Here is a 24000-nt window from a genome sequence, read left to right on the forward strand (position 1 = left end):
TGCCTCAGCACGGGTGGTTAATGAAAACCTGGTAACTGCCACCAGCAAAGGAACCGGAAACATCAATTTATGGACACCAGACAGTCTTTTGCAGCTATCTGCACCCAGGCAGCACTCACCTTACACTTAGATTGGTATCTTTGGGCTCACAGGCTCTCAGATTCACCAAAAGACATGAAGAATATGCTTGAATTAATTATCTTTTAATTCAAACAAAATAATCTACGGTATGATGATTACAAAAAGATTACAATTTGATAGGAAATACAGTACAAATAAATCTCGGTCATTCCGACATGGGGGACTTCACAACTGAGTATATACAGTAGGTTCACCCCAACTCATGACTGAATCCCCAAGACACGAACACTCATCGTTGAGAGAGTGTAATTATACCTTATCACCTTCCATTTATCTCCACGTTATCTCTTCACCAGGCTTAATACATGTGCCCCATTGTCACCTACAGTTACTCATATTTATACCGGATAATGGTAAATTTGCAATATCATCACTCAGTGACAATAAATGACAGTATTATTTATTTATTTATTATGCAAACATAGGAAATGGGGCGAATGCCTCTTTCTTGGTGCACAAAAGAAGAGAAATAAGAATATGTATAGATTTATAATATTTTTATTTTTATTAAGAGTCACAGTACTTTTTATTAGTTATTGTTTCAATGCACCATGAAAAGTGAAATATTTGCACATAAATGAATCACAAATATTAAAAATTGTTAGTGTCGCTGTGTCACTGTATTCTTTCAGTATTTTTTGATTATCCAATGGTGTATCCATATGGATTGGAGTGTAGTATTAAACTGTCCCAGCCAGAGACACTATAATGATCCAGTGATAAGGTAAGCATTGGAAGGTAAGTATTGGAAGGTAAGTATTGGAAGGGAAGTAATGGAAGGTAAGAATTGGAAGGTAAGAATTGGAAGGTAAGTATTGGAAGGTAAGTATTGGAAGGTAAGAATTGGAAGGTAAGTACTGGAAGGTAAGTATTGGAAGGTTAGTATTAGAAGGTAAGTATTGGAAGGTTAGTATTGGAAGGTAAGTACTGGAAGGTAAGTATTGGAAGGTAAGTACTGGAAGGTAAGTATTGGAAGGTAAGTATTGGAAGGTAAGAATTGGAAGGTAAGTATTGGAAGGTAAGAATTGGAAGGTAAGTACTGGAAGGTAAGTATTGGAAGGTTAGTATTGGAAGGGAAGTATTGGAAGGGAAGTATTGGAAGGGAAGTAATGGAAGGTAAGTATTGGAAGGTAAGTACTGGAAGGTAAGTATTGGAAGGTTAGTACTGGAAGGTAAGTATTGGAAGGTAGGAATTGGAAGGTAAGTACTGGAAGGTAAGTATTGGAAGGTTAGTATTGGAAGGTAAGTATTGCAAGGTAAGTATTGGAAGGGAAGTAATGGAAGGTAAGTATTGGAAGGTAAGTGTTGGAAGATAAGAATTGGAAGGTAAGTATTGGAAGGTAAGAATTGTAAGGTAAGTACTGGAAGGTAAGTACTGGAAGGTAAGAATTGTAAGGTAAGTACTGGAAGGTAAGTACTGGAAGGTAAGTATTGGAAGGTTAGTATTGGAAGGTAAGTATTGGAAGGTTAGTATTGAAAGGTTCGTTTTGGAAGGTTAGTATTGGAAGGTAATTATTGGTAATACATTCTTGGTGAGGATTTCGGCCCAACAAATAGAACACAATTATTTTGGTCCAACATGTAGTGGGATATCGTGAGATATTCAAATTATTTATGGTCTTTCAGTTAACAAGATTAGGATATAGGGGGTGATTCTGGATGACTCACTATGCAGTGAAAATTGCAACACCACCCGCACGATTACCCACCAACCCACCCGCCGCCATTTCCACTCGCAACCATGCAAGGGGATGTGTTATGAAGACACACCCCCTCGCATGCCGCCGCGGCAGGAGAGATCGTTTGATGGTCGCTGACCATGGAATGATTTCTCCTGCCTTTGCAAATTTCATGGGGATTCCCATAAAACACTGGGTGCTCCCATGGCTCAGCACCACCACCGCCTCTGTCTCCCCCACCCCTCTGTGAACTGCCCAGATCTTTACACATGTACAGAAGGACTGCTGGGAGATACACCATGAAGCCCTCCTATCACTCTCACACTCATCTCTGGACCATATCAGTAAGTTGGGCTGAGGACACTGATGTAGATGATCTCCTCGCCCTGTATTGGGTGTCGCGTTGAATTTCTTTGTTTCAGTTTCTTTTTGTTCAGCTTGGCATAGACCGGACCCTCGTCCTGGACAATAAGCAGAAAGATGTACAATGTCATTATACAATGTTAAAAGCACCCCCACGCCACCCCCACTATCAACGCCAACCCGAAGCGTGGCGAGCGCAGCGAGCCCGTGAGGGGCGGCGGTACGCGTCCTCCGACCTTTTCATACCCCCACTATCCACGTCGGCGTGGAGTTGATTTTAGATAGTGTAACGAGCGCAGCGAGCCACCGAGCCCGAAGTGTGGCGAGCGTCCGCTCGCCACGCTTCGGGCTCGGTGGGTCGCTGCGCTCGCCACACTATCTAAAATCAACTCCACGCCGATGTGGATAGTGGGGGTATGAAAAGGTCGGAGGATGCGTACCGGCGCCCCTCGCAGGCTCCCTTCGCTCGCCACGCTTCGGGTTGGCGTTGATAGTGGGGGTGGTGTGGGGGTGCTTTTAACATTGTAAGCAACCATTACGGTGCTTATACAATTATTAATCTTATAGGGGGCCATTTAACATTGAGAGTACCCATTAGGGTGCTTATACAATTTAAAATCGTATACCATCGCAATGTATGGCATTGTATGCCATATACAATGGTATACAATTTTAACATTGTATGATATCGGGGGCCATCGCATCGCATCCCATACCATTGTATGCCTTATGGTATGCGATGCGATGGGCGCCGTGCTAGGAAACAAGTACCCACACAACCACTGCCCCATGGAATCTCTCTCTGCCTCCAAATGAATACTGCATCTCCTGGTGGTAACCATTGGCACGCTGGTTCTGTGTGACATGGAACCATGTGCAGACTTATATTTCCCTCTGCTTTTGCGACATCACCACTGGGAGGATACTGAGCTCAGTAATAAGGTCCGTTTCACCCACCAATAGGTCAGTATAATAGTGTCAGGTGGCTACCATAACCCCCAGGAGACCAGCTATACATTGTGAGACCGCTCTATTCTCCTCTATTGTACTCACCTCTGCTCCACCGTCCTCCAATCTTCTCAACTCATCCCGTGAAATTATAATAGTCACCTGCCGGCTCTTGCCTGGGGTTCTGCAATGACACCATACCTGGATTACAGATCCGCCTGACTCTTCAGCAGCCATAATACTGTGTATGGGATCTCCAGCTAATCTAGTGATTGACAGGGTGGATCCCCAGCATTTCATGGGCGTGCCTTCAAAAACGGTCGGCGCGCCCAAGGAAACGCTGGGAGTGCCTGGCAAAATGAAGTCGTGTTTATGCCTGGTAAGCCGCTGTTTTGCTCGCAGCCGCCGAGTGAGTCCTGGGCTATGCGGCGGCTGCGAGCGACAGGAAGAGGAAAATCATTTGATGGGAAGTAAACATCAAATAATGTTTCCTCTGAGCAGCCACATACAAGAGGATCTGCACCCCTACACATCCGGTTGCAGCCCTACAAATCCCCTCTTGAGGCAGGATCTCACCGGGCAGGGAAGTGACAGCCACCAGTTCGCTGGGCTCCAAACACTTGCGGCCTAAAGAGCAGGTCTGAATCGGGCCCAAAGATCGGTGTGTTTGTAAGATTGTTAGTACACAGATAGACATTGGAGTATATAGTATACATTTACTAAAGCTTCTAAAAATAAAAAGAGGTGCTGTTGCCCATAGTAACCAAACAGATTATCTGTATAATGTCTCTATTGCTTCCTAGGAAATGATAGACAGAATCTGATTGTGTGGGACTTAGGGTTAGGCTGCGGGGGGGAGGGTTAGGGTGAGGCTGTGGGGGGGGGGGGGGGGTTAGGCTGTGGAGGGAGGGTTAGGGTGAGGCTGTGGAGGGAGGGCTAGGGTTAGGCTGTGGGGGGAGGAGGTTTAGGGTTAAACTGTGGGGGGAGGGTTAGGGTGAGGCTGTGGGGGGAGGGTTAGGCTGTGGGGGGAGGAGGGTTAGGGTGAGGCTGCGGGGGGTAGGAGGGCTAGGGTTAGGCTGCAGGGGTTATGCTGCCAGGAGGGAGTGTTCGGATTAGGGGGTGGCAGGGGGAGGTGAGTATACTTACCCGACTCCTGTTGGTTTTCCCTCCTTCCGGATGCCAGCGTCGGTTTTGTGACTGACGGCATCCTGACCACCGGTCACCCCTGTAATATCGGCATTGTCTAGCAGGAACGCGGCCATTATGATGTGACAGCAAGCGTTGCACTCCGTGTCCCGCCTCCCACACAGTGCGCCCTATGGCGCATCACACCTCCTGACCCGCCCCCTGCTGCACTGCGCCGGCTGCTCTCTCCCTCTATGGGGCAGCTAGAATGTCGGTGACCCTGGATTGTTATCATGTACAGGTCATATGTAATTATATACAATAACTAATAGAGTCTCACCATTGGGTACATCACAGTATATGACATTTCTTCACATACACCGTCATCTGTAAATGAATCATACAGTTGTGTCATTTCATACGTAACCTAGACACATTGTTTTCACCCCTAAGGATACAAGCAACAGCTGCCTCTCAAGGAGAGTAAAGGGTACACAATATACAATGACTTTTTAACGAACGATATTGTTAACGAAATTGCCTGATTCAGAGACGATTGCAAGGCTGCAAATTTGCGGGCATGACATTGCCGACGAGGGGCAGGCAGCTGACATTACATTAGAGGGGGTGGGTGCAGGCAGCAACTGGGGAGCAGAAGGGAGGCGGCGGAGAGCTCTGTCAGAAGGGGACATGTGAGTGTCTCATGCACGCGCGTCCGGCAACATGTTCTTATGGTTTAGGAATACTGTATATATCTACTTCAATACCCCAACTTACTAATACTGACATTTATGCCTGAGAAGGATAAATATAACTGGCCAGTTATTGTGCATTTTATATTTGTGAACGGTAATATATGTAATGCAATTCTAATATGTATGGGATTACAAGAGGGGTTTAGTATATGTAATAGTATCTGTTGATGTATTATTATTTTAGTGTACTAAACCATATACTTACCATTAGTGACGGGGGATTGCTTTTTCATTCTCGCGATAAATTCGGAAATATCTAAAATATAGAAAGATAGGATATTAATTGAATATATAACATCTATATCTAGTTTAGTTTTTCCCAGGTGACACTAAGTAATAAGTAGCTTGGGTGGAGGCCCTTAGCGTGTAACCAGATTATAGGCCTACTGTAGACCGGGGCCCGCTGCACATGGATATATAGCCAAATTCATTAGACATCATCATGAACAACGAATGAGAACGCACATCATTAATTATATTGAGTGTGCACGATACTGCTCAGAACACCCTTTCTGAGCGATATCTTTCTATATATATTCAAGTATGTTATTTTGTTACTGTGCAGGGTATATGCAGGCAGTGGGTGGTATGTAGAAAAGGGGTGTAATTCAGGCACGGGGTGGCATGCAGGCAGTGGGTGGTATGCAGGCAGGGGGTGGTATGCAGGCAGGGGGTGGTATGCAGGTAGGGGGTGGTATGCAGGCAGGAGGTGCTATGCAGGCAGGAGGTGGTATGCAGGCAGGAGGTGGTATGCAGGCTGGTGGTGGTATGCAGGCAGGGGGTGGTATGCAGGCAGGAGGTGGTATGCAGGCAGGGGGTGGTATGCAGGCAGGAGGTGGTATGCAGGCAGGGGTTGGTATGCAGGCAGGAGGTGCTATGCAGGCAGGAGGTGCTATGCAGGCAGGAGGTGGTATGCAGGCAGGAGGTGGTATGCAGGCTGGTGGTGGTATGCAGGCAGGGGGTGGTATGCAGGCAGGAGGTGGTATGCAGGCAGGGGTTGGTATGCAGGCAGGGGGTGGTATGCAGGCAGGAGGTGCTATGCAGGCAGGAGGTGGTATGCAGGCAGGAGGTGGTATGCAGGCAGGGGGTGGTATGCAGGCAGGGGGTGGTATGCAGGCAGGAGGTGGTATGCAGGCAGGGGTTGGTATGCAGGCAGGGGGTGGTATGCAGGCAGGAGGTGCTATGCAGGCAGGAGGTGGTATGCAGGCAGGAGGTGGTATGCAGGCAGGGGGTGGTATGCAGGCAGGGGGTGGTATGCAGGCAGGGGGTGGTATGCAGGCAGGAGGTGGTATGCAGGCAGGGGGTGGTATGCAGGCAGGAGGTGGTATGCAGGCAGGAGGTGGTATGCAGGCAGGGGGTGGTATGCAGACAGGAGTTAGTATGCAGGCAGGGGGTGGTATGCAGGCAGGGGGTGGTATGCAGGCAGGGGGTGGTATGCAGACAGGAGGTGGTATGCAGGCAGGGGGTGGTATGCAGGCAAGGGGTGGTATGCAGGCAGGGGGTGGTATGCAGGCACGGGGTGGCATGCAGGCAGTGGGTGGTATGCAGGGAGGGAGTGGTATGTAGAAAAGGGGTGTTATGCAGGCGCGGGGTGGCATGCAGGCAGTGAGTGGTATGCAGGGAGGGGGTGGTATGCAGGGAGGGGGTGGTATGCAGGCAAGGGGTGGTATGCAGGCAAGGGGTGGTATGCAGGCAGGGGGTGGTATGCAGGCAAGGGGTGGTATGCAGGCAGGGCGTGGAATGCAGGCAAGGGGTGGTATGCAGGTAAGTACAGATGGCGCGGGTCTTATTATTGCCGCCTATGGCGATGTTTCCGCCACACGCCATGGCGCATACATGTAGCGAATCGCCGTGGCGCTTCACGACGAGTGCAATATCACAGACCAACCACCAGATGTCACTTTTAAAAACCTCATTTGCGCATGCGTAAGATTTGTGCTTCAGCGCGTGCATGATGCGCAGGAATTACATGAACTTTATTATACGATGAGCACCTCTCTAATGCCGCTGGCACGAGCGTGATCCAGTCTCTTCAGCCGAGAGTGCATCATGCTGATGCGGACAGAGAGGAACTGCAATTTATTTGACTGCTGTGAACGGGAAGAATAAAAATGAGTGAGAAAAAAAAATAAACTAAAAAAATGAAACAGTGACTGAGTTTACCATTTGACGTACATGTACGTCATGGCCGGGAGGTACTTCCCGACACATGACGTACATGTACGTCATGGCTTCTAACTGTCACTGCGTCTATAGACGCAGTGACAGTTAGGAGATGTAGCCGCACAGACGCTAATGCGTAACAGCAAACACCGTACTGTAGTTCTAAAGGTTGTACGACACGGACGCTATGCGTCTCAGTATACAGTACAGTATTGTTCTAAAGGCGGCCACAATATTGGAAACTTGGTCACAATATGGTTTTGCAGCATTACATTCACAGTATTGTGCGGTAAGTTACTGATGGGTAGATTTACAGTATGAAGCGGTGATAAGGGAGGAGAAGTGGAAAATGCCTGGTACAGTACTTTATCACCGTCCAATCAGCTCCTGACTGTTAAGCTACAGGCTGGGTGTAAATACTGTAGAATCAGTCATGGTAGTATAGTAGTCATTACACTGTACAGTTCTTGGCTGTAGTGTAGTGGTTATCTGCATGGTGTTTCACGCCGGAGACCCGTGTTCGATTACGGCGTTAAACCTTTAATATTATAGTATCAAATTTTACAGTTTTAACTAAGATATAATTATTGACAATATACTGTGTGATTAAAATATAATTATTTATATTTACAGTATAGTATTACATTTACAGTATATTGTATAAGTAATGTATTACAGTATATAAAAACTACTGATAAACTACTGATAAACTACTGTACCCACTACTCAGCGGCGGGCGCACAGAATGGGACGCTGTTCCGCACAGGACGCACGGCGCATAGGACGCACGGCGCATAGGACGCACGGCACACACGCTATTGCAGTATACTGTAGGCGCCATTATCAGTATCACTAGTACTGTACCTGGACCTGTTCAGTATGTCGGACACTGGCAGAGTCAGGAGGGCAAGGCCCTTTGGCAGAGGGGAGCTCCTCACCCTGGTGGCTTGGCGGGACAGGCTCCTGGTCTCTAATCGGGAGATTGTGGAGGCCTACCAGGGGGCCCGTCAAGCCATCAGGGTGAGGTTCCATAGAGACAGGCCAGTTAGGAGCCTCCAGAGGAGATGGTCCGACCTGGTCCGTCGGGACCCTCAACTGCTGGACTCCCTCAGGCAAAGTAAGTACTGTACATACCTGTACAATGTTGAGTGCTATTGTATACAGTATTTTTTACTTGTTGCCATGGGGGATTTTACAGTATACTGTACCTGTATTTTTTTTTTATGTGCTGATTGCTGTACAACTGTTCAGGTAGATTTTACAGAACTTGCTATTAGAATTAGAATTTAGAATTAGGGGGTGTGTCATTCTCCACCTGAAGGGTGTGTCTACAGTACTTCCATACAGTACACTACTGTACTGTACATGGAGATACTGTATTGTGTGTGGGGGGGGCGCTGACCTGGACAGAGAGGTTTTTTTGGACCGGGTCTGAGAGCGCCAGAGTCAGCTGTTCAGCAGTGGTATTGATACAGATTTGGGGGGAGCAGTATTAGACAGGTCCTTCTGAGCATTGTTCCGCTCTCCAACTCCAGGGCCTGGACCCCACTTCTTACATTCCCATTCCTGCAGCCACCAGACCTGGTTTCCAGCCCATGGTTGGGGTGATGTCAACATGTTAACCCCCGGAATCCATGGCAGATCATGTACTGTACAGTAAATTCTTTGCAATGAGCATGTTAATCCCTTCCAGAGTGTGCAACACCTGGAAGACCAGGTTCATCCCATGGCAACGAGCATGTTAACCCCCTAATATGCAATGAGCATTATAGTGTGTGTAGTAATGGGTAATGGACATTATGGAATGTGGTAAAATACTGTACATACTGTACTGTAATACAGTAGGTACAGTATTTTGGTGTACAGTATGGCATAATGTGTAGGACTAATGAGAGAGAGATGGAGATTGCTGCTACAGTACTGTGCAGTATTTCAGGGAGTCTCCTGCTGAAGAGGGAAGGCAACTACTGTATGCTGTACAGTACATGCTTGTTGCCATGGGTGATTTCCTACAGCATTGGTTTTCATGACATACTGTACAGTACTGTACAGTAAATTGTGGGCCCTTACAAACTTTTGATATGGGGCCTACAAATACTGTATCTGCAGTAATTACAGTATGCCTTACGCACTGTATTTCTTATTTTTCCAGGGATCAGCAGGATGACGCTGCGGGAGAGACATCACCGCCACTGTAAGTACAGTACAGTATACTGTATACAGTACAGAGCGGAACATTGCATATTGACTTTCAAACATGTGGGATACTGTACAGGACCACAGCATTTCATCCCTCCTGGAATGGGTCATTTTGGCAGGTACTGTACTGTACTGTACTGTTATGTACTGCACAGTACAGTATGTACTGTAGTGTTGATACAGTACCTTAACACATTGTACTTTATAGTACAGTATGTTTGTGTTAGAGAATATACAGTACTGTACAGCACAGTAGTTTTTTTGTGTGCTTTTCCGCAGTCCCAGTGGATGTCGCAGACGTGCCCCGTCGCAGGCGTGCCCCCCCTTCTCGCCGTCAACAGCGGCCAGCCGCCGTCGAGGAGTCTCCGAGCGTGGTTGGTAAGTACTGTTCTGTATAACACCAGGGCTCTCACCATCTGTACCGGAAAGTATTTTTGAACAGGCTCCAGCATGTACTGAGGCCCTTGTTCTTCTTCACTCTCTGACAAAATCCTTCTTGGATGGACAAACCCATGTGCACTGCAGGTGAGGCAGGTGTTACTGTACTTGCGCAGAGAGAATTACAGTATGTACTGTACAGTAGATTTGGGTGTGTCATTTTGCACTGCCTCGCCTGCTGTGCACATGGGTTTGTCCATCTACTGTGGGGAGGATTTTGTCAGAGAGTGAAGCAGAGTAAGGGCATCAGTTCCTGCTGGAGCCTGTTCAAAAATACCCCTGCTTGCACGATACAGCCTCTTTATTTTGTCCTTTTTTTTTTTTACATTTGCAGCTCCAGAAAGCCTCCCTGCCGCCACCCAAGAGGAGAGGGCCACCTCTGCCCCCACCCAGCTGGAGGAGGAGTCTCTGAGCGCGGTTGGTAAGTATTGTATAGTATAACACCAGGGCTCTCACCATCTGTACCGGAAAGTATTTTTGAACAGGCTCCAGCATGTACTGAGGCCCTTGTTCTTCTTCACTCTCTGACAAAATCCTTCTTGGATGGACAAACCCATGTGCACTGCAGGTGAGGCAGGTGTTACTGTACTTGCGCAGAGAGAATTACAGTATGTACTGTACAGTAGATTTGGGTGTGTCATTTTGCACTGCCTCGCCTGCTGTGCACATGGGTTTGTCCATCTACTGTGGGGAGGATTTTGTCAGAGAGTGAAGCAGAGTAAGGGCATCAGTTCCTGCTGGAGCCTGTTCAAAAATACCCCTGCTTGCACGATACAGCCTCTTTATTTTGTCCTTTTTTTTTTTTACATTTGCAGCTCCAGAAAGCCTCCCTGCCGCCACCCAAGAGGAGAGGGCCACCTCTGCCCCCACCCAGCTGGAGGAGGAGTCTCCGAGCGTGGTTGGTAAGTACTGTTCTGTATAACACCAGGGCTCTCACCATCTGTACCGGAAAGTATTTTTGAACAGGCTCCAGCATGTACTGAGGCCCTTGTTCTTCTTCACTCTCTGACAAAATCCTTCTTGGATGGACAAACCCATGTGCACTGCAGGTGAGGCAGGTGTTACTGTACTTGCGCAGAGAGAATTACAGTATGTACTGTACAGTAGATTTGGGTGTGTCATTTTGCACTGCCTCGCCTGCTGTGCACATGGGTTTGTCCATCTACTGTGGGGAGGATTTTGTCAGAGAGTGAAGCAGAGTAAGGGCATCAGTTCCTGCTGGAGCCTGTTCAAAAATTCCACTGCTTGCACGATACAGCCTCTTTATTTTGTCCTTTTTTTTTTTACATTTGCAGCTCCAGAAAGCCTCCCTGCCGCCACCCAAGAGGAGAGGGCCACCTCTGCCCCCACCCAGCTGGAGGAGGAGTCTCTGAGCGCGGTTGGTAAGTATTGTACAGTATAACACCAGGGCTCTCACCATCTGTACCGGAAAGTATTTTTGAACAGGCTCCAGCATGTACTGAGGCCCTTGTTCTTCTTCACTCTCTGACAAAATCCTTCTTGGATGGACAAACCCATGTGCACTGCAGGTGAGGCAGGTGTTACTGTACTTGCGCAGAGAGAATTACAGTATGTACTGTACAGTAGATTTGGGTGTGTCATTTTGCACTGCCTCGCCTGCTGTGCACATGGGTTTGTCCATCTACTGTGGGGAGGATTTTGTCAGAGAGTGAAGCAGAGTAAGGGCATCAGTTCCTGCTGGAGCCTGTTCAAAAATACCCCTGCTTGCACGATACAGCCTCTTTATTTTGTCCTTTTTTTTTTTTTACATTTGCAGCTCCAGAAAGCCTCCCTGCCGCCACCCAAGAGGAGAGGGCCACCTCTGCCCCCACCCAGCTGGAGGAGGAGTCTCTGAGCGCGGTTGGTAAGTATTGTACAGTATAACACCAGGGCTCTCACCATCTGTACCGGAAAGTATTTTTGAACAGGCTCCAGCATGTACTGAGGCCCTTGTTCTTCTTCACTCTCTGACAAAATCCTTCTTGGATGGACAAACCCATGTGCACTGCAGGTGAGGCAGGTGTTACTGTACTTGCGCAGAGAGAATTACAGTATGTACTGTACAGTAGATTTGGGTGTGTCATTTTGCACTGCCTCGCCTGCTGTGCACATGGGTTTGTCCATCTACTGTGGGGAGGATTTTGTCAGAGAGTGAAGCAGAGTAAGGGCATCAGTTCCTGCTGGAGCCTGTTCAAAAATACCCCTGCTTGCACGATACAGCCTCTTTATTTTGTCCTTTTTTTTTTTTACATTTGCAGCTCCAGAAAGCCTCCCTGCCGCCACCCAAGAGGAGAGGGCCACCTCTGCCCCCACCCAGCTGGAGGAGGAGTCTCTGAGCGCGGTTGGTAAGTATTGTACAGTATAACACCAGGGCTCTCACCATCTGTACCGGAAAGTATTTTTGAACAGGCTCCAGCATGTACTGAGGCCCTTGTTCTTCTTCACTCTCTGACAAAATCCTTCTTGGATGGACAAACCCATGTGCACTGCAGGTGAGGCAGGTGTTACTGTACTTGCGCAGAGAGAATTACAGTATGTACTGTACAGTAGATTTGGGTGTGTCATTTTGCACTGCCTCGCCTGCTGTGCACATGGGTTTGTCCATCTACTGTGGGGAGGATTTTGTCAGAGAGTGAAGCAGAGTAAGGGCATCAGTTCCTGCTGGAGCCTGTTCAAAAATACCCCTGCTTGCACGATACAGCCTCTTTATTTTGTCCTTTTTTTTTTTTTACATTTGCAGCTCCAGAAAGCCTCCCTGCCGCCACCCAAGAGGAGAGGGCCACCTCTGCCCCCACCCAGCTGGAGGAGGAGTCTCCGAGCGTGGTTGGTAAGTACTGTTCTGTATAACACCAGGGCTCTCACCATCTGTACCGGAAAGTATTTTTGAACAGGCTCCAGCATGTACTGAGGCCCTTGTTCTTCTTCACTCTCTGACAAAATCCTTCTTGGATGGACAAACCCATGTGCACTGCAGGTGAGGCAGGTGTTACTGTACTTGCGCAGAGAGAATTACAGTATGTACTGTACAGTAGATTTGGGTGTGTCATTTTGCACTGCCTCGCCTGCTGTGCACATGGGTTTGTCCATCTACTGTGGGGAGGATTTTGTCAGAGAGTGAAGCAGAGTAAGGGCATCAGTTCCTGCTGGAGCCTGTTCAAAAATACCCCTGCTTGCACGATACAGCCTCTTTATTTTGTCCTTTTTTTTTTTACATTTGCAGCTCCAGAAAGCCTCCCTGCCGCCACCCAAGAGGAGAGGGCCACCTCTGCCCCCACCCAGCTGGAGGAGGAGTCTCTGAGCGCGGTTGGTAAGTATTGTACAGTATAACACCAGGGCTCTCACCATCTGTACCGGAAAGTATTTTTGAACAGGCTCCAGCATGTACTGAGGCCCTTGTTCTTCTTCACTCTCTGACAAAATCCTTCTTGGATGGACAAACCCATGTGCACTGCAGGTGAGGCAGGTGTTACTGTACTTGCGCAGAGAGAATTACAGTATGTACTGTACAGTAGATTTGGGTGTGTCATTTTGCACTGCCTCGCCTGCTGTGCACATGGGTTTGTCCATCTACTGTGGGGAGGATTTTGTCAGAGAGTGAAGCAGAGTAAGGGCATCAGTTCCTGCTGGAGCCTGTTCAAAAATACCCCTGCTTGCACGATACAGCCTCTTTATTTTGTCCTTTTTTTTTTTTTACATTTGCAGCTCCAGAAAGCCTCCCTGCCGCCACCCAAGAGGAGAGGGCCACCTCTGCCCCCACCCAGCTGGAGGAGGAGTCTCTGAGCGCGGTTGGTAAGTATTGTACAGTATAACACCAGGGCTCTCACCATCTGTACCGGAAAGTATTTTTGAACAGGCTCCAGCATGTACTGAGGCCCTTGTTCTTCTTCACTCTCTGACAAAATCCTTCTTGGATGGACAAACCCATGTGCACTGCTGGTGAGGCAGGTGTTACTTTACTTCCGCAGAGAGAATTACAGTATGTACTGTACAGTAGATTTGGGTGTGTCATTTTGCACTGCCTCGCCTGCTGTGCACATGGGTTTGTCCATCTACTGTGGGGAGGATTTTGTCAGAGAGTGAAGCAGAGTAAGGGCATCAGTTCCTGCTGGAGCCTGTTCAAAAATACCCCTGCTTGCACGATACAGCCTCTTTATTTTGTCCTTTTTTTTTTTTACATTTGCAGCTCCAGAAAGCCTCCCTGCCGCCACCCAAGAGGAGAGGGCCACCTCTGCCCCCACCCAGCTGGAGGAGGAGTCTCTGAGCGCGGTTGGTAAGTATTGTACAGTATAACACCAGGGCTCTCACCATCTGTACCGGAAAGTATTTTTGAACAGGCTCCAGCATGTACTGAGGCCCTTGTTCTTCTTCACTCTCTGACAAAATCCTTCTTGGATGGACAAACCCATGTGCACTGCAGGTGAGGCAGGTGTTACTGTACTTGCGCAGAGAGAATTACAGTATGTACTGTACAGTAGATTTGGGTGTGTCATTTTGCACTGCCTCGCCTGCTGTGCACATGGGTTTGTCCATCTACTGTGGGGAGGATTTTGTCAGAGAGTGAAGCAGAGTAAGGGCATCAGTTCCTGCTGGAGCCTGTTCAAAAATACCCCTGCTTGCACGATACAGCCTCTTTATTTTGTCCTTTTTTTTTTTACATTTGCAGCTCCAGAAAGCCTCCCTGCCGCCACCCAAGAGGAGAGGGCCACCTCTGCCCCCACCCAGCTGGAGGAGGAGTCTCTGAGCGCGGTTGGTAAGTATTGTACAGTATAACACCAGGGCTCTCACCATCTGTACCGGAAAGTATTTTTGAACAGGCTCCAGCATGTACTGAGGCCCTTGTTCTTCTTCACTCTCTGACAAAATCCTTCTTGGATGGACAAACCCATGTGCACTGCAGATGAGGCAGGTGTTACTGTACTTGCGCAGAGAGAATTACAGTATGTACTGTACAGTAGATTTGGGTGTGTCATTTTGCACTGCCTCGCCTGCTGTGCACATGGGTTTGTCCATCTACTGTGGGGAGGATTTTGTCAGAGAGTGAAGCAGAGTAAGGGCATCAGTTCCTGCTGGAGCCTGTTCAAAAATACCCCTGCTTGCACGATACAGCCTCTTTATTTTGTCCTTTTTTTTTTTTTACATTTGCAGCTCCAGAAAGCCTCCCTGCCGCCACCCAAGAGGAGAGGGCCACCTCTGCCCCCACCCAGCTGGAGGAGGAGTCTCTGAGCGCGGTTGGTAAGTATTGTACAGTATAACACCAGGGCTCTCACCATCTGTACCGGAAAGTATTTTTGAACAGGCTCCAGCATGTACTGAGGCCCTTGTTCTTCTTCACTCTCTGACAAAATCCTTCTTGGATGGACAAACCCATGTGCACTGCAGGTGAGGCAGGTGTTACTGTACTTGCGCAGAGAGAATTACAGTATGTACTGTACAGTAGATTTGGGTGTGTCATTTTGCACTGCCTCGCCTGCTGTGCACATGGGTTTGTCCATCTACTGTGGGGAGGATTTTGTCAGAGAGTGAAGCAGAGTAAGGGCATCAGTTCCTGCTGGAGCCTGTTCAAAAATACCCCTGCTTGCACGATACAGCCTCTTTATTTTGTCCTTTTTTTTTTTTACATTTGCAGCTCCAGAAAGCCTCCCCGCCGAAATGCAGCAGGAGGAGGGTGACCCCGAAGGGGGCAGCCAGAGCTCTGGCAGCGGTAATCATTCTTACTGTATTGTTACAGTTACTATTATCTGGCAGTACAGTATACTGTACTGTGCTACTGTACATTACTTTACTGTATTAATGTTATTTTTTTTTTTTACACTTTTTTTCTACACAGGACGTCTGGTCATAGACACGGACGTGGGGGAGGAGGAGGAAGAGCAGGCGGAGGAGGGGCAGGTCCCCAGCACAAATGGTAAGTATTGTACAGTATAACACCAGGGCTCTCACCATCTGTACCGGAAAGTATTTTTGAACAGGCTCCAGCATGTACTGAGGCCCTTGTTCTTCTTCACTCTCTGACAAAATCCTTCTTGGGTGGACAAACCCATGTGCACTGCAGGTGAGGCAGGTGTTACTGTACTTGCGCAGAGAGAATTACAGTATGTACTGTACAGTAGATTTGGGTGTGTCATTTTGCACTGCCTCGCCTGCTGTGCACATGGGTTTGTCCATCTACTGTGGGGAGGATTTTGTCAGAGAGTGAAGCAGAGTAAGGGCATCAGTTCCTGCTGGAGCCTGTTCAAAAATACCCCTGCTTGCACGATACAGCCTCTTTATTTTGTCCTTTTTTTTTTTACATTTGCAGCTCCAGAAAGCCTCCCTGCCGCCACCCAGGAGGAGAGGGCCACCTCTGCCCCCACCCAGCTGGAGGAGTCGCAGCAGAGCCCGGACAGCTCTGATAGTGGTAATCATTGTTATGGTCACTATTTTCTACTATTATTTAACTGTATACTGTATGACGATACTTGATACGTACTCCATCTTTTACACACAGGACGCCTGGTAATTGATACCAGTGAGGAGGAGGAGGAGCAGGAGTTGCCCAGTGCAGATGGTAAGTACAGTATTGTACTGTACAACAGCACACCACATGTACCGGATATTACAGTAATTGTGGGCCCAACATGTGTACTTAATCACATCTGTGGGCCCACCATGTGAACCCTCTAATACTGTACAGTACTGTACATACTGTACAGCAGGGGTGGCCAAACCTTTCCTCAAGATCTACAGTACCAACAGTTCATGTTTTTCAGGCAACCCGTGGATCTGTATAGTAGGAATGAATGCAGCAGGTTTGAAAATGTGACAGTTACTGTACTGTAGTAATGACTGCAGCTGTGCTCCAGCTTGGTGATATGGAAAACCTGGACCGTTGGTAGATCTTGAGGACCAGTTTGTCCGTCCCTGCTGTACAGCAAAGTACAGTACAGTACTTGTGGTGCCCACATGTGTGCCATATAATGCACAGTACTGTAACTGTGGGTCCACCTTGTGTAACGGAAAATACTGTATAGTACAGTACAGTATCTGTGGGACCGACATGTGTACTGTGTAACACCTGCTTCACTCTCTGGCAAAATCCTTCTTACTGTAGATGGACAAACCCATGTGCTCATCAGGGGCCAGATTCTATAAGCTTCAAAAGAGATAAGTTTCACAGTGATAAACAGCCAGCCAATCAGCTCCTGCCTGTTATTTTTCAAACACAGTCTGTGACATGGCAGGTAGGAGCTGATTGGCTGGCTGTTTATCACTGTGAAACTTATCACTTTTAAAGCTTATAGAATCTGGCCCCTGGTGAGGCAGTGTTACTATACAGTACTTGTGCAGTTAGATTTGGGTGTGTCATTTTGCACTGCCTCCCCTGCAGTGCACATGGGTTTGTCCATCTACTGTAGGAAGCAGAATAAGGGCATCAGTTCCTGCTGGAGCCTGTTGAAAAACACCCCTGCTTGAGATTATACTGTACAGTGTCTTTATTTCGTCTTTTTTGTACATTTGCAGCATCTGAAAGCTTCCCCCCCCACCTCGAGGAGAGGGCCACCCTCGCCGCCACCCTGCCGGAGCCTAGTCCAAGCGCGGTCGGTAAGTACAGTATTGTAGGTACTGTACAGTACTGGTGTAATGCTGTATCTGCACGCCCGATATTATTGTAGGATTGTACTGTATGCCTTAATTTAAGGCATACAGTACAATCCGATTCAATGTGATTATCGCATCGCATCACATGCGCCCAAATTGTATGCGATGCGATTTTCCATACGATTCAACATACAGTACAGTAGAATTGTATGGGAAAAAGGGTCCATGTCATTGTGTGTACCTTATACGGTACCTACTGTACTGTATCTGGGGTCCAACCATGTGGCACATCTGGATGCCTCAGCCAAAATAGATTTTGGTGACCATAACACTGTACAGTAAATTACAATATGTTGCAAACTAACCTCTTTTTCTGTTCTTTTCTGCAGTCCCACCCATCCACATGACCCTCCGCCCCCGCCCCCGCAGACCAACCGAACCATCCCACCCCAGGCCAGTGGCAGCTGGTAAGTACTGTACAGTACTGTACATTACTCTGATTTCATCTGGGACAGAGACAGCATGGAGTCACTGAAAAAGGGGCTACTGTACATGGATTATACTGTCCATACGACTTCCCCTCTCCTCCCAGCATGGCGACTAGGGTGGCCAATCCCGGGGCATTTTTTCAATCCCATGATTCGGGATTGAAAAATGCCAGATCCCGGGATTCCCGGGATCCCGGGATTGGCTCCCCATTAAAAAAAAAAAAAAACTCCTGTCGGGGGGGCGGGCGGGCTGTGGCGGTGAGCGGTGGGCGTCGGGAGGGATGTCCGGCGTCCTGCGGGGGGCGGCGTCCTTGGCTCTGCGCAGCGTGACCTCTGCAAACAAACCTACAGTTTTTCACTGTACTGTACTTTGCATTTTCACAGACAACCGTGAGAGGCTGCGGCTTCTCTGGCCACTTTTCCATCGGATGATTCGGTTTGTCTGCAGAGCTGTGGCAAACAGCCATCCTCTCCCCGAGGACCCAGTATCCAGAGGTAAATCATATTGCACTGTACTGTAGGTACAGTAGTAACTGGAATGCTGATTTTTGTGACCTCTAGATTTTTGTGACCTTTAGATTTTTGTGACCTTAAATTTAGGCAGACACGATAATCTCGTCGATCACATCACATCCGACCAAATCGCATGTGATGCAACCAACGCGATCGTCCCTATTTTTCCATAGGATGCAATGTTAAAATGGACTGAGTCCATTTTAACATACAGTACGTAGAATTTTATCGGAAAAAAGGGACCTGTTCATTTCCCTACTATCGAACTACGCACGGAGTTGGATATACTGTACTGTAAACCTGGCCAAGCCCGAAGCGTGGCGCCCCACGATAGAGCGTGGAATACTGTACTTTTTAACGAATCCGCGTGTGCTCGCCACGCTTCGGGTTTACAGTACAGTATATCCAACTCCATGTGTACTGTAATTGGATAGTAGGGAAATGAAAAGGTCCCTTTTTCCCCTATGTTTCTATACTGTACTGTAGTTACAGTACAGTACTGTATGTTTCTTAAAGTACAGTAGTTTTTTGCTTACTGTATCGTACAGTAATACTACAGTATCCTTTTTATTCCCCAACAGAAAACTTCCATCGCACCATGGCCAACGTAGAAGCCACCATGCACCAGCTCGTGGACCATGCTTTTACGGTGGCCTTCCAACGGCTGTAATTTTTTATTTTTAATTTATGCTGTACATAAAAGGGTTTACTGTATGTTCACTACTGTAGTATTGTCTCTTTATTGACAGCACATGTGCGACAAGGGATATACTGTACAGTACAGTAGTCCAATCAGTGGGGAAAAGGTTACAAGGTGAGGAAGACACAAATTTTTTTTTTTTGGAATTTTGTATTTTTTTGGGTTGGAGGGATGGAGGGGGTTACCATTACTTTGGAACACTGACACACACAGAGGTACTGTACAGTAAGCCTGCTGAAGGAAAATATTGGATGCAGTGGGGAAAAAGGTAACCACGACACAGAACAAGAAAAACCATGTTAACAAAACACACAACTTTTTTTTTGCTTTTTGGAATTTTGTATTTTTTGGGTTTTTTTTCCCTTTTTTGGAGGGATGGAGGGGGTTACCATTACTTTGGAACACTGACACACACCGAGGTACTATACAGTAAGCCTGCTGAAGGAAAATATCGGACGCAGTGGGGAAAAAGGTAACCACGACACAGAACGATGAAAACCATGATAACAAAACACACAAGTTTTTTTTTTTTTTTTGCTTTTTGGAATTTTGTATTTTTTTGGGGTTTTTTTTTTCCTTTTTTGGAGGGATGGAGGGGGTGTGGATTGAAATGTCGAATGACATAATGTCGAATGTCAAAATGTCGACACCACAATGTCAAATGTGTGAAAATGTCGACATGGGTTAATGTCGACATTTCAAAAATGTCGACTGCCATAATGTCGACTGTAGTTATGTCGAATTGCTCTTTTGGGGTTTTTTTGGCCCGAAATGTCAACAGTGTCGACATGGACACTGTTGACATAGTGAATCGGACCCTCGCATCGCTCGCTTCGCTCGCGATGCTTAGGGCACGGTGGCTCGCTTCGCTCGCCACAGCTTTAATAACCTCCTCCACGCCCTAGTGGATGGTAGGGCATGAACCACCGCCTGTCGGCACATGTCGGCACCAAAAAAAACCCAAAAGAGCAATTCGACATAACCCCAGTCGACATTATGACAGTCGACATTTTTGAAATGTCGACATTAACCCATGTCGACATTTTTACACATTTGACATTGTGGTGTCGACATTTTGACATTCGACATTATGTCATTCGACATTATGACCGCATCCCGTACTGTACCTCTGTACTCACTGCCTGGCTCCTGCTCCTCCTCCTCTGTCTCCTCAGTGCCAAGGGGGTGGCTCCGCCTCTCCTCCCTCCGACGTTGGCGGGACAGGTCTGTATATTAAAAAAAAACATTGTGACAAATATTGTAACCCCGGGTACAGTGTTATTGCAGTATACAGTGCAGTATGATACTGTACACATGGAGGGCCGCACTGGTAATACTGTACATGGCACCCCAAATACTGTATTATTATAGGATACACATGGCGGAACCACACTGGTATTACAGTGCGTGGGACAGTGGAGGATTAAAGTAGGGGCGGACGCCCCGGGCTCCCACACATCAGGGGGCCCCCACATACCCTCCTGCTGTACTGATTTAGCCAGTACAGTACCGTTTTTCACGATCTGTACCAGCTACAGTAAATAAATGCGGAATAAATCCGCTAACGGGGGGGGGGAGGGTGCATGAAAGTGCGCCGTTGATATGGTCTGCTGCCCAGGGCCCACACAGACCATATCGACGGTGCTCTCTAGAGCCGCCAACCCCCCCTCCCTGTACCCCCCTCGGTACAGACCATGAAAAACTGTACTGTGCCCCTACTGTATTTACAGTAGGTGTGTCCCTATTTGTGTAAAAACTAATTTTAAATTTCATGTCATACTGTAATTATCAAGTCCCACATTATTCGTTGCAGCTTTGCGCTACAGTACAGTATCTCCAGTTACCAGGGGGATACACGTACTGTAGAAACGTGGGACCAGTCTCCTACAAAATACTGTACAGTACTGTGCTTACAGCGCCTGATGGCCTGAAGTCTCTCAGGATCCCTCCTGACCAGGTCACTCCAGCGCCGCTCTAAGGAGCGGATAGACCGCTGACGGCCAGTGTCCCTAAGGATAGCCCTGCGGGCCTTTCTGTAGGCCTTCATTTTCTCCTTGTTGCTGGAGAGAGTCCTGTCTCTCCAGCGCACAAGGTGCCTCAGCTCCCGGGTGCTGTACGGGCCCTCTCTGCGCTCCGCCATTGTACTGTACAATGCAGTGGTGCACAGCATACAGTACAATAAAGCACAGGTGACGCAAAATTTCGGCGCGGGGGTCCTAGACACATGACTTTCATCATGCGCCCAAAACTTTATTTAAAAGAGTTTGGAGATACTAAATCGCTAGGACATACTGTACTGTATAGTTTTATTAAATATCATTCTACAAAATACTGTACACACTGTATTCCAATAGAAAAAACCCTGAGGATGGCCCGCCAGCTCTGGAAGCGCGTCTGGCACGGCCCGCCCCTTCGTGGATTCTTTGCTCTGCAGGAGATGTTGAAGTGTAATGACCTGTATTAGCCGACCCCCTCCACCCCTGGGGGGAGGGGAGGAGGCGCTTGACTTCATTACTCCTTGCAAGAGACAATACAGTATTGCAGCGTGTGAAACAGGGTTTTCTTAAACCAGTCACCCCCGGCAAACCTCGCACTGGACGCTTCAACTCATACTGTAACTCTTGGTCCTCGCGGAGGTTCAGGCGCATTAGCGGCTAAATCTCCCGAGTGTACTATCTAGATTCGGCCGCAGATGCGCCTGAACCTCCGTGAAGTCTGGTCTGTCAGGACTCGGCTTGTGAATCCTTCAGTACACATTTAGTGGTCTACGCTAGTTTTATTGATTACTGTGCATTTATAAATAAATAAATAAATAAATAAATGAATGAATGAATACATAAATAAACATCAAAATTATCTTACAACCCCCTCCCCTCCGTAATCGAACTCGGGCCTCCTGCTTGGATTGCCGCACAGCTAACCACTAGACTACTGTACGGTCATGTAACCCGTGGCAGGAGGAGGAGGAGCAGCAGTTGTGATGGCAAAACCAGTACCCCTGCAGCCTCTGAGACGCCCCCCTGGCGAGAACCCCGAGGACGGCACGGCCCGCCCCTTCGTGGATTCTTTGCTCTGCAGGAGATGTTGAAGTGTAATGACCTGTATTAGCCGACCCCCTCCACCCCTGGGGGGAGGGGAGGAGGCGCTTGACTTCATTACTCCTTGCAAGAGACAATACAGTATTGCAGCGTGTGAAACAGGGCTTTCTTAAACCAGTCACCCCCGGCAAACCTCGCACTGGACGCTTCAACTCATACTGTAACTCTTGGTCCTCGCGGAGGTTCAGGCGCATTAGCGGCTAAATCTCCCGAGTGTACTATCTAGATTCGGCCGCAGATGCGCCTGAACCTCCGTGAAGTCTGGTCTGTCAGGACTCGGCTTGTGAATCCTTCAGTACACATTTAGTGGTCTACGCTAGTTTTATTGATTACTGTGCATTTATAAATAAATAAATAAATAAATAAATGAATGAATGAATGAATACATAAATAAACATCAAAATTATCTTACAACCCCCTCCCCTCCGTAATCGAACTCGGGCCTCCTGTTTGGATTGCCGCGCAGCTAACCACTAGACTACTGTACGGTCATGTAACCCGTGGCAGGATGTGATGGCAAAACCAGTACCCCTGCAGCCTCTGAGACGCCCCCCTGGCGAGAACCCCGAGGACGGCACGGCCCGCCCCTTCGTGGATTCTTTGCTCTGCAGGAGATGTTGAAGTGTAATGACCTGTATTAGCCGACCCCCTCCACCCCTGGGGGGAGGGGAGGAGGCGCTTGACTTCATTACTCCTTGCAAGAGACAATACAGTATTGCAGCGTGTGAAACAGGGCTTTCTTAAACCAGTCACCCCCGGCAAACCTCGCACTGGACGCTTCAACTCATACTGTAACTCTTGGTCCTCGCGGAGGTTCAGGCGCATTAGCGGCTAAATCTCCCGAGTGTACTATCTAGATTCGGCCGCAGATGCGCCTGAACCTCCGTGAAGTCTGGTCTGTCAGGACTCGGCTTGTGAATCCTTCAGTACACATTTAGTGGTCTACGCTAGATTTATTGATTACTGTGCATTTATAAATAAATAAATAAATAAATAAATGAATGAATGAATACATAAATAAACATCAAAATTATCTTACAACCCCCTCCCCTCCGTAATCGAACTCGGGCCTCCTGCTTGGATTGCCGCGCAGCTAACCACTAGACTACTGTACGGTCATGTAACCCGTGGCAGGATGTGATGGCAAAACCAGTACCCCTGCAGCCTCTGAGACGCCCCCCTGGCGAGAACCCCGAGGACGGCCCGCCAGCGTCTGATACCTGTAGTTCTTTCATGGATTGTCTGAGTTTGTCCTTTCATAGATTAGTGCTGTCATGTACTGTAGTACTGTACTTTATTTTAGTGCAAGTCGATACCGTCCAACTCTGGAAAGGCAGGAGGCACTTTGACTTCAGCGCCTCCTCCATTTGCTCACTTGTACTGTACTGTACGTTCACTAGTGTCTCATTTTAATTTACTTTACTGTACTGTACTGTACTTTATCATTTCCCACGAGCACCTCATCGCGCATGAGCGTCTCATCGCGCACGAGCTTCTCATACAGTATAGTAAGCGCGCTCCATACGGCGAATGGAGGAATCACTCTGACTGTATCTTGATGGAGCATTAGCCACCCAGTGGTGGCAGATTGTATTACATGGCGAGCAACCATGTCGCTTAAAGGACGCCAGCGCCATAAAAATATCGATGCGCCAGAACCTCCGCCATGGCGTCCAGGCGGCAATAATAAGACCCGCGCCATCTGTATCAGTGTGTTTGTGTAATGTATGTATTAAACTTTTATTTTTCATATGTGTCAGTGTGTATTTATTTAACTATTTTTTTTACTGTGGAACTACAAGACCCAGCGGG

At 47.8% G+C, this 24000-nt stretch overlaps 2 protein-coding genes across 4 annotated transcripts in view; one reads left to right on the top strand and one right to left on the bottom strand.

Moving 5' to 3' along the window:
• Positions 1-623: 623 nt before the first annotated feature.
• LOC146075865 (uncharacterized) overlaps positions 624-24000 on the bottom strand; it is a 90881-nt gene continuing 67504 nt past the window's right edge. Inside the window, exons 6-10 of one of the 3 annotated variants that reach the window (XM_083185530.1) lie at positions 20230-20316; positions 5217-5267; positions 4597-4643; positions 3237-3315; positions 624-2281 (exon numbers count right to left, since the gene is read on the bottom strand). In XM_083185530.1, coding sequence (XP_083041656.1) covers positions 3268-3315; positions 4597-4643; positions 5217-5267; positions 20230-20316 — 233 coding nt within the window. In that variant the 3' untranslated portion in view covers positions 624-2281; positions 3237-3267. Of the gene's footprint in view, positions 2282-3236; positions 3316-4596; positions 4644-5216; positions 5268-7005; positions 7102-20229; positions 20317-24000 lie in introns of those variants that run through there. The other 2 variants (XM_083185531.1, XR_014473643.1) reach the window with 2 other exon arrangements.
• Positions 7123-11703, top strand: LOC146072192 (uncharacterized). The gene is made up of 5 exons (XM_083179519.1): positions 7123-7126; positions 9653-9751; positions 10146-10232; positions 11107-11193; positions 11589-11703. The coding sequence occupies exons 1-5, from the start codon at positions 7123-7125 to the stop codon at positions 11693-11695; spliced, it is 384 nt and encodes a 127-aa protein (XP_083035645.1). The 3' UTR covers positions 11696-11703.

This window comes from Crinia signifera, chromosome 4 (genome assembly GCF_055691185.1).
Source record: "Crinia signifera chromosome 4, ASM5569118v1, whole genome shotgun sequence".
NCBI classification, from domain to species: Eukaryota; Metazoa; Chordata; class Amphibia; order Anura; family Myobatrachidae; genus Crinia; species Crinia signifera.